At 31.9% G+C, this 12281-nt stretch overlaps 1 protein-coding gene across 1 annotated transcript in view; it reads right to left on the bottom strand.

The window, feature by feature from the left end:
• LOC111053135 overlaps positions 1–9598 on the bottom strand; it is an 88459-nt gene extending 78861 nt beyond the window's left edge. The window contains exon 1 of the mRNA XM_039436804.1: positions 9512–9598. Within this exon, the coding sequence (XP_039292738.1) occupies positions 9512–9559 (48 nt within the window). The 5' untranslated portion in view covers positions 9560–9598. The remainder of the gene's footprint in view (positions 1–9511) is intronic.
• Between the last annotated feature and the right edge of the window lie 2683 nt (positions 9599–12281).

The raw sequence follows: 12281 nt of genomic DNA, 5'->3' as shown, positions 1-12281 counted from the left end.
TCTGGACATGCACTTAGAAGTTGAATTGTTCTTTATTGGTCAGAAAAGTTTCCACTTGAATTGATAGAAAAGACAATCAATTGGATATCAGAAAGTAATTCATTCCTAGGTAGAAGCTTCATTTCTCGATATTCAATAACATGCTTGGATGATTCACAAGTTGAGCAACTTATCAACTTTATTAAAATCAGGTCCTACTTGATAACTAATTGAATTATATAAGATAATTAATAATTAATTATACAGATAAAAGTCACCATTAATAAGGACTTGATTTATGCTTAAACAGTGAGTTTTGATTCAGCTACAAGTTTCAGAGACTTGACCCAAAAGATTTTGACAAAAACTTCGGAGTTCCAAATTTGTGTTATAACAAAATTGTTCTGTCAAGATTTTTCATTTCATTTCATTTTATTTATTCATAGACAATAGATACAATGCAGGTAAAAACAACAGGCATTCGCCCAAAACTGCTTTAAACCTCAATTTGGAATACACGGTCTAGAGGTTATGTAAATGATAACTTAATTCACACACTATTTTGAGTCCAAAAAATGTATTTTTTATAGAGCAAGTTTATCATAGAGCTATTTTTACTCTATGCTATTATTGACAACAATTCTGTTGTCATAAAAGGTAAGAATTCTTTCCCAACACACAGATCTAGAGTCTATGTGGGGGAATATACTTCCTGCTCCTGTTGTATATATGTTATTATCATAATATATATTGTTTTTTTTTGTTGGAAATAAAAATTGAATTGAATTGATTATTATTAAACGAAAATCCAAATTAAATGTTGTAATTCCAAATCCTGTAATTTCCATCTGAATTAAATTGATTCACATAAACCACATTTTTATTTAAATTCACCTCATTTGCAATCTCCAGTGTACTGAAAACTTGAATATTGGAAAGCAGAATATATAATTGGTGTGAAGCCCTACGATTGGCCATCAGCTGATGACCTACAGAGGTCGAGCTCTACTGTCATTGGCCGAGACGAGACACGCCCAAGTATCCTAAATAGGATCATAAGAACCGTTCAACAACAACAAATGAAGAGAACCTTAGTAACTACAAGTAACAAATGGCTTGAATGTGGAAGAATATTCTTTAAAATATAATAGTATTGTCATACTCTCACAAATATAGAGTGACACAGAATAACGGGAACTTTTAAAACCATGAAACATTAGTGGGAAGGGCAAAAATGATTTTATTCAAACTAATGTGGAGTTCAAGACATGCCATTTGAGGATTATTTATAACATCTATCACTTTTTGACAATTATTTCATCAAGATGGCTTCCTCCTGAACGAATACACTCTTGAAATCTGTGTTGACGATTCCTCATTGATCGCTGCAACATCTGCGTTTCCTCGTCCCATGATCTGTCCAGCTGTGATTTTCTGTTTGTGGAGCTATCTCAAATCAAACTTATCACAAATTGATCAATAACTGTGGATGAATCATAACAGACAATTCAAAATGGAATTAACAATATGCCATCTGAAATGTTGCAGCAATCGTTCAGGAATCTCAACACAGATTTCAAGAGTGTATTCGTGCAGGAGGAAGCCATCTTGAAGAAGTAATTGTCAAAAAGTGATATATCTTATTAATAATTCTCAAATGACAAGTCTTGAATTTTGCATTGGTTTGAATAAAATCATTTTTGCCCTCTCCACTAATGCTTTATGGCATTTTTGAAAGTTCCCGTTATTCTGTGTCACTCTGTATAGTAATAATAAAAACTATGCTTATATTAAATTGTATATTTTATTTTCCTTAAGGCTAAAAATAAACTTTCTACTCGCGATATTTTTCAAAGTTTTTCAATTTGTATATCATCAATCTATCCAAACGAAAAAGTTTTCTCAGAAAAGAACATTTTTTTCGACCTTACTTTTTGAGATATGAGCGCCTAAAGTTTAAATTTTTGGGACAGAACATTTAAAATTCGGTAAGAGATAAATCTATGAGATTCAAAGGATAGATTCTACATGGTATTGTTGATCCAGTGAAATGAAATTTTTCTAAAAATATCAATATTTCTAAGATAGTTTTTTCAATTTACTAAAAATAACTTTTAGTTGAATTACATTTGTTATTCAATTTACTAAAAATAACCAAAAATAGCTTTCAGTTGAGTTATTTTTGGTAAATTGAATAACATTTCCAAAAATTGATATTTTTCGAAATGTTTTGTTTTACTAGATCAACAATACCATGAAGAATCATCCTCCAAATCTCTTGGATATTTATCTATAACCTAATATGAAATGTTCTGTCCCAAAAATTCAAACTTCAGGCGCTCATATCTCAAGAAGTAATGATCGAAAAAAAATGTTTTCCCGAGAAAACTTTTCATTTTGATAGCTTGATGATATACAAATCAAAAAACTTTCTAAAATATCACGAGTAGAAAGTTTATTTTCAGCCTTTGCACAGCCTCAAGCAATAATTCTTACAATCTGAATGACGAGACTAGATATTCACATATTTAAATCTATGGTTGGACAATAGACTTTCTAGTCTTTATATACAGTATTGATGAATACCACAATATAACCTTTACAACTACGCATAAAGTGGAATTCTTTCAATCTACAATACAACATTACTTACTATAGATTCCGATCTTACTACAACGTGTAACACCAATCCAGTTATCATTCATTTTTATGAATGAAAACATTCTCTTTCACAATGAATGGACAGTCGGAGTTTTACATAACAGTAGCACTGCACGATCGCCATATTAAGGTTAAATCCAATTAAATTCGTTGTGCTTGCTACTGTCTGCTACTGTCTCCTTGAAACTGTAAATCATGCTACGTTTTCCTCATACTTTCCTTATCATTTCTCCTTCATTTTCTTCTCTATTCTCTCCTTCATTCGTATGCATGACTGCCTCTGTTTGCTGTATGCAGTATGGTGTATTATTGTAGAAGGATTGTGTTGAAAAAAGAATCGATAGAATGGAGTGCTATTATAGTAAAAAGCTGTAGTAATTCATTGACTTAAAATTTTCAGCATTGGTTTTACGGAAAGCAATTATGTTATTCATAAGAGATGCTGTCACCTTTGATTGTGAACTGTGAAATTTACTCTCAACTGTAAGCTTTTATGTTACTGTACAATATAATTATATTATACTGTATTTTATTCAATAATCAATCAATCAATAATCCTTTATTGTCATAAAACACAAAGTGTTGTAACAAACGTCAATATACAATAAATATATTATAGATATTATTAGTGAGTCAAGTGTTAGAAGTCTTTATATTGTGTGAATTCAGAAATGCAATGGTGAATTAAGAGGAGATAATTCAGTGATAAGAGACAGGTGAGTGGATACTATGTTGGTATATATTGGGATATAGCCTAATACAGAAATAATAAAGGAGAATAATAGTGTATTATTGAAAATGGATATAGGCTACTTAAGATAGGAGACAGCTTAGGTGGAAAATGAAAAATGAAGAATTTATATAGTACTACAGTTATTGATCTTGTGTTTTATATAAATATAGGTCAGTGAAATATTGTGATTATTCAGGTATAGTAAATAGGTTGTGAATAGGTATTGTGAAATATTGTGAATATTGTGGATAGGAGCGAGTAATTCACAAAATATGCAGCGCAATTGTATGGACTGGATGGAATGTGTCTCAATATCTCTATAAGCAAGGAATGTTCTTTTTTCTGAGTGAAATATGGGTCAGAAATATTCCATGACTGAACCAATAATTTACAAAATATGTATTGCAATAGTCTGGACTAGTCTGGTAGGCCTATGTGTTACAATACTCAATATATATAGAATATGATTTTGTTATTTGAGTAGAAAATGAGACACTGAAATGTCATGAATGGATATGAACCAATAGTTTTTTAGAAAATATTTTATTTCAATTGCCTAGATTGGGAAGAATGTTGTTGGCGTACTATACTATTCTAGCCATGAATAGTATTATTTGTTCTCGAAGTGAAGTGAAAGTGAATTCGTATGGCTTTTGTTGGTGGGGAGTCCCTTGCGGGAAGGTCCCACCGCCTGAATATATAATTTAAGCCGTCAATGGGCCTCACGACTGTCATACTTCAGCCGGGAACGACAATTTAACGTGCCCATCCGGTAACACGGGTCTCGAAGTAATTAGTGTGAATGAAATCGTTGGACATATCCTGCAGCTTCTATTTTTAATATGAACTATTAAAAAACTATTTATTTTCAATTATACTTCTATTTTTTCTATTTTCTTTTTATCATTCTATTTTACTTTCAATTTTGATATAATACGTGAATATATTGGAAAAATATACTTCAAAATAAATACGTTTAGTACTCATTACAATGAGTAAAATGTTCGAAGCATATGTTTTATGAGATACTTGTTTCTCAAGTGAAATGAATAGGAATATCATGCTTAAAGTGTATGATTGATTTGCTTTGAAAAAGGAGCTGAGATGGAATGTGATTGGTGTTGAAAAATATGGATGATGTTGCATAATATATGTTTGATAGATTTTCTAATGAAAGTACCGTGTTCAAAAGTGCTAATGAATTATAATTAAATTATCAATCTTACTTATTGAAAAGAAATGTAATGAGTTCATGTAATAAGATAGTCAGTCATGCTTAACAATGTAATATAAGTGATCAATGAAATGTGTTATGAGTTGTTAAGTCATGTTATGTATATCCCATAACTCACGTAAAAATTGGTAATTCATGTAATACAGTTAGTAAAGAAATAAGTAATGTAGTATAGTACAAGTAATGCAAGAATTTAAGCAGTTCAAGAATCATGTAATAAGAGTAATGAGTCATGCACAAGTGCATACCAGACGATAATAAAATAGCAGAAATAACGATAGTGCATGGAAGACTATGGGTCATGCTTCATAAATTATCCGGTGCAATTGAATGCTATCAAGGGGAAAGGTATGTGGCTTAACGGATATTAAAATTGGGATAACATAAAGATGCATGTAGATCACTGATACGTCATTGAATTTATGTATTCCATTGAGGTACGCATACATGTATAATGAAAATATAGATATGTATCAAGGTTTAACAGCAATTGGGACGAATGGTATCAAAGCTTTCATACCAATTTAATTGGGACCAATAACCTGGTCGATTAATTAATTTCCATGAGTTCAGCTCTCGTTCTGGGCTATTAACAATTTTTATGACAGGTAAAATTTGAATTTGCTCAATGTCCCGCGTAACCACTTATTTTTATGGGTTCAGTGTGATTCGCAGACATTTTTATGCAATTTTTTTATGAGATAAAATTACGATTTGAGGCATAGTTCACGCACTGATGCTTTTGACTTTCACGTGTTGGGTGTATTGCTGTTACATAAATTATGTAGTCTAATTGGATTTATGGAGTTATTATTCGATTTAGGACAGGATTTCAAAAATTATTCAATTTTCGCTTTATTAGTTGTATTGCGTTTCAATGAGTTATCAAATTGATATCAAATTCAGAATAATTGACCAAGCGAAGTGAGGTCTAAGATTCAAGTCGACGGTTTGGCATTTCTCTCAATGTTTAAATGTTTATATGTTTTTATGTTGCGCATTTACGGCGAAACGCGGTAAATAGATTTTCATGAAATTTGACAGGTATGTTCCTTTTTGAATTGCGCGTCGACTTATATACAAGGTTTTTGGAAATTTTGCATTTCAAGGATAATATAAAAGGAAAAAACAAGCCTCCTTCATACGCCAATATTACCGTAAATCAGACTATAGAATTATTCATCATAAATCAGCTGTCTAGTGGACCATAATACTACCCGTTCAAAAACATCGAACATCTTGAAAATTTATCTTTCCATCAACGTTAGTAGACAGTTGGCTATAATACTACCCGTTCAAAAACATCGAACATCTTGAAAATTGTATCTTTCCATCAACGTGGCAGACAGTTGCAGCCAGACCTGATAACAGCGCTCACACTCACATTCCGGGACGACACGTCACGGTACGATAGGACAGAAAGCTCTATATTTATTTAGAATTTTCTCTAGACATTTTAAATAGATAAATTATTCATTAATTTTTAGAAAACATAACAGCAGGTCATGTAACTTACTGAGCGCGAGGTCTACTGTTTAACAGAAATACTAGTATTGATAGGTGTCCCATAAAGGATGTTAGGGTTTTGAATGTCTTCAATGATTTTAAGCATATCTCTTATTTTCTCACTTTCTGAGTTTGTTCATCATCATCTAACTTCTTGACTTCTTCGATGTTCATCGAACATTTTAGGCATGACAGATCTTTGAAATAGCCTCCTACAGATTAGAATCTATTTCTATAACCCTGCTCAATTTTGAGACCAACTTTTTCTTGGTTTCCAAACGTCTCTTATTGCCTACTGGTTTGTAACTAGCCCAATTCAAGAGAATGTATCGTTCAATCAATCATTTTATTCAGTAAAAAGCATTACAAAATTGGTCCGCTGAACCTAAAGGATTTTACTGCAGGTGCCTACAAATAATAAAATACATAAATAGAATGAATGCTAACTTTAACAATAAACTAAGGAAAAAAGAATATCGAATCTTTTCAATGCCGAGTGTAAATTCAGGTCTTGAAAATGACTAGGATGGAACAGTATAACAAATAGCTCCCGCGGATCAAATATTTCTGAACGAGTTCAGTTATTTATTTATTCAATCATTCAGAATTATACAACTTACAGAAAAGTACCACAGGCTAACTTACGCCCAAAACAGTTTATTTATGAGTTTCACAGTTTATTGGTGAACAATATTCAAACAACAGAACAATACAAAAAATCATACAACAGCTCAATTTCATATTGAAAATATTTTCAAAGATAACATCGGTCTAGTAAAAATTTTGTATTTGAGTGGAAAAACGGAGAATGTGAGATAATGTTATCTGATTGGTGAATCTTGCACTCATGCATTTCTATTAAAAAAACTATTGGAAAGATAATCCTTGAGCATTGGGGGGCATTCATTAACAAACTATTGCAAAGAAAATCCTTGAGCATTGGGAGGTCATTATTGTAAAGCCTATAATTTTTATTATCACTAGCAAAATCCTTCATGAATGGGAATTCAATTTTCTGCTGAGGGTGATGTCCAGAAGCTTTGAGCTTCTGCGTGTAGCAAGAAGCGGATGATAATTAAAATTTTAAATTTCAGTTTGGTTATTAGTTTTGAAGTGGAAATTGGACTTTTTGAAGTGAAAAGTGAAATCTTAACCTCATTCTTTTTTAAAACTTTTATTTGTAAAACATTGTTTTGACATTGTAAGACAGTTTTGGGCTATGTCTGTTGTCTTCTCCCAATCATATTACATATTATAATTATGATTTGTGATTGTCAATGAATGACATAAATAAATAAATAATGAGAGATGAGTGGACCTACAGTTTCAGGTGCATTCTGAACCACCGAGATACGATTTCCAACTCATGAATCACTAGCTTTAGTATTATCACTAGCGAAAACCTTCATGAATGATGAATAAGTGTCTGATTTACATCCACAAGCAAAGTACTCGAATGGAGATTCCTGAAAATCTTATGAAGATTCCAAGATTTCAAATACTTTATTGGTTCGGGTGGGCTACAATCTATTACTGATCTGGTTACTATAAGGAAGTATTGTTTTCAATGAACTTCATTTTATTTATCACATTGTGTACAAATACTTAACATGAGGAAAGGCACAACAGGCTCATGCCCAAAACTGCCCCATTTCCAATTTATACTATACTGTCTAAATCAAAATGTTGGTTATGTCACTCTCACTTTTTGAAATACAATATTACGCTCTTCAATACTCAGATGATTTTCGAGAGTCTTCAAGTGAATTATTGCAAAAAATGTATGAATTCTGTAATTGGTTAGATAATCCTGTCATATCTTCTTGAATATTATTATTTACAAAGGCGACTTTCTAGAAGTATTTTAAGCCTAGGTGATGATGATGGGATGAATGATAATACAATGAAGGTAGTGTTATGAATAAATAAAAATTATAGGTTATGTTATCTACTTAAATTGATTTGAGTCCTAGTTTTAAAAAATGCATTTCTCGAAAAGGGATTTGGATATTCGAATCATGATAATCATATTATCAACTTGTGATATACTATCACCATTCTCTTCATGAACATTTCTACACAATTCTTGAATCATCAACTGAATCTATCATTATTCTTGCAGTAAGCAAGCAGAAGATTATAGTATAAGTTTATGATATCTTATCAACAAATCGACAATCCATGAAAATTGAAAACTCAAACCAATCAGGTGTAAAGTATCGCAATGCCTAATTGACGAATCAATGAAACTTCAAATTGAACAACGTTTACAAACAAAATACGACAATAATAAATTGACAAATCGCTATGGATCAATTTTACAATACGATTATTGCAAGCTAAATCAGACTAAATCTCTGAATAATAGATAGTTATTCATCGACATAACAATACATGAAATTCAACGACTGAATGATTAATTGGCAAATCAATGAAATTTGAAATTCAACAACGATTACATAGACTACAAAATATCTCAATAACCATATGAAAAATCGCCAAAGATCGATTTTCAAAACCATTATTGCAAGCTAAATAAGACCAAATTTTTGAATAATTGTTATTGGTGGACATTCCAATACATGAAATTTAACTACTAATTGACAAATCAATGAAACTTCAAATTTAACGACGATTACATACAAAGTACCACAATAGTCAATTGTTGATTCGCCATAGATCAATTTTCAAAACGATTATAGCATTCTAAATAAGACTAAACTTTTGAATAATTGTTATTCATGGACATAGACTACCAATACATAAAATTCAACGACTGAATGACTAATTAAACAAACTTCAAATTTGACTAAATCTCTGAATAATAGATAGTTATTGATCGACATACCAATACATAAAACTTAACGACTGAATGATTAATTGGCAAATCAATGAAATTTCAAATTCAACAACGATTACATAGACTACAAAATATCTCAATAACCATATGAAAAATCGCCAAAGATCAATCTTCAAAACCATTATTGCAAGCTGAATAAGACTAAATTTTTGAATAATTGTTATTGATGGACATACCAGTACATGGAATTTAACCACTAATTGACAAATCAATGGAACTTTAAATTTAACAACGATTACAAACAAAATACCATAATAGTCAATTGAGGATTCGCCATAGATCAATTTTCAAAACGATTATAGCAATCGAAATAAGACTAAACTTTTGAATAATTGTTATTCATGGATATAGACTACCAATACATAAAATTGAAAGACTGAGTGACTAATATAACAAATCAATGAAACTTCAAATTTGACGACGATTACAAACAAAATACCATAATAGTCAATTAATATATCACCATGAATAGATTTTTAAGACGATTATTACAAACTAAATTAAAATACATTTTAAAAATAATTAATGATTGACATACCAGCAGGGAAGTAATTGTGTGTGGATAGCACCTGTTTAGCCTGGACATGACTCTCTCTCACTCCTTCAAACCAACGACTAGACGTCCCCCCTCACCCAGACACTCTCTTATAGTCTCTAGTGTCGCAACTCAAATCCTTTCTCCTACTCTGTTTTATTTCGATCGCTTTTCTTTCTCCACATTATTTTCCGTCGCACTTTCTCTCACTCTCTGTGGCTAGCTTGTAGCCACTATTTTTCGCCGGATATTTTTGACTGGTGTCATATGTGCGATTTCTCAGATGTGCGAGTGTTTTAGGTATTGGTTATTTGTGTCTATTATTGTGATTTTTTAATCAATGAGTCAATTCATTCATATGACAAACCAACAAGATACTAAATAGCAAAGAAAAAATACAAAAAATCTGGTGTGGTACACTCACACAACTTTCTTTGCCGTTATGAAAATTGATCACCTGACGCTAGTGTTCTCGCACATATCAAGTCTACTTTTAAACAAAGATCTAAGCCAGCTGGTGACAGGACAATAACGCTGGAGACATACGAGGTCTGTTATCTCCCCATTATAGTGAAAGATTGATGATTTATGAGAATCAACAGTTGCCAACAGTTTGCAATTATTGAATAATCACATTTTCTCGAATTTCGTGCTTATTTTCAATTTTAGGTGAAAATGTTACAGAGCATCAATTGTAGAGATTTTAATGCTCAATCTTTTCCACTCAAAATTTTTTGTTTGAATTGTATCTGGAGCCTGATAATTGGGAATCTAAAATCGAACCTTGCTTAGATGGGGCGGAGCTCCTGAAATTTTTACAGATATAGGACTTGTGGCAGTTGATAGAGCTTATCAATGACTATTTTAGGTAAATTTAATCAAAATCGTTGGAGCCGTTTCCGAGAAAATCGCGAAAAATCCTGTTTCTGACAACATTTTCTACATTTTAGCCGCCATCTTGAATCGAAATTGTTCGTGTCGGAACCTTATATTGTGAGGACCTTAAGTTTCAAATTTCAAGTCATTCAGTTAATTGGGAGATGAGATATCGTGTACACAGACGCACATACACTCATACTCACGCCTGAATATATCATTTGAGCCGTGAATGGGCCTTACAACTGTCATACTTCAGCCGGGACCGACAATTTAACATGCCCATCCAATAACACGGGTCTATCAATAACACTACTCGTTACTCATTTACTTATGTCTCTTAATGGGTAGAAATTTCTTAACGTTAAAGATAAGTAGATAACGTTACATTAGCGGTTGGTATTGATTTTTTGTTTGGAGTGAATATTCAATTCTTTTCAAGGCACATGGCTCGAACAAGAGTAGCTTGAATTTGTACTTTATGAGAGGTGACACTTCAAATAAAATGTGAACGTTCAGACGTCTTGTCATTTTCCAACTCAGCTTCTATTCCTTTTCTCTCTTTATCTCTTTCCCTCCATATCACTCTCTCTTTCTATTTTTTTTCTTTTTTTTTGGTAGAGAGTTAGTGGGGAGGATATTTTTAATATTCTTTCCGAAGAATGGACATTGATATGTCCAAAGTTCCGTCAATTTATGTAGATGCATAACTGTATAATTATCTATAGTTATTATATTACAAATTGCTTTTTCATATCATATACAGTTCAATAATTATTTTCTTAGTCTATATTATGTAAATTCATTTATAATTTTACTGTATTGTAAGCTATATAAGCTAGTAAGCTTATTGTAAGCTTATATACAATAAGTGTATAAGCCAGTATATACAGTAATCCACATAAATAAAGTACTCAATCAATCAATCAATCTTTCTATAATATTGTAGCGTACATAAATGAAAAACTCTGATCTAAGATGATCTCTCTCTCTCTCTCTCCTAGTATCTCTTCTATTCCTTTCTCTCTTCTCTTTCTCTCTCTATCTTTCCCTCCATATCGCTCTCTCTCTTTCTATAATATTGTAGCATACATAAATGAAGAACTCTGATCTTATCTGATCACTCTCTCTCTTACTTTCTTACTCTCTCTGTTTCTATCTCTTGCTTCTCTTCTCACTTCAGAAGTATATCCTTATCCATTTTCCTTGCTGAGAATTCTTTCCAATTCGCCTACTTCTTTTCACACTGCTCTATCCTTTCACTGACTGTCCTACTACACTGGTAACAGGTATATATTTTCCATAAAATTATTCCAGCCAAGCATTTCTCTCCACTCAATAGTCTGCCGTAAACCTTGTACATTAGCTGCATTCACAAGGTCTCCTATGCAGTTTTATGCAATTCCATGCAATTTGCGCATGCAGTTACTCGACCACTGCACCCGGAATTTTTACCATTATTCACTTCGAAAAGAATGCATTTTGTGTTGCACTTGTCAAATTGTCTAGTATTGTTATGCTGACTGCATTTATTAGATTAGTATTTTCTTACACTATTCGTTTGGAATTTGTGTGTTTCTGAAGTTATTGGCTTCTGTTATCTTGCCCTGTAATACTTCTGAATTGTGTATGTATTATAGAAAAACTTTATATATTATATTATTACTACCGAGTGGAATTAGAAGAACGTGTTGAAGGAATGTTCACTGGAAACGCTCTGGAATGAAATGGAAAAAATCTTTATTAGGCGGGGTTAGGACTTTAAAGTCCTCTCTACCACTCAACCTCGACATTACAGATGCAATTGAATACAAGTGTTTACAAGTTTGTGTTTCTTCAATAGTTCCAAATTTTTTTAAATAACTCAATATTATTTGTTACAAGTGGTAAAATAGAG

The sequence above is a fragment of the Nilaparvata lugens genome, chromosome 10 (genome assembly GCF_014356525.2).
Source record: "Nilaparvata lugens isolate BPH chromosome 10, ASM1435652v1, whole genome shotgun sequence".
NCBI lineage: Eukaryota > Metazoa > Arthropoda > Insecta > Hemiptera > Delphacidae > Nilaparvata > Nilaparvata lugens.
Note: the sequence above shows the minus strand (reverse complement) of the source record. Positions and strands in the feature narration are given on the sequence as shown.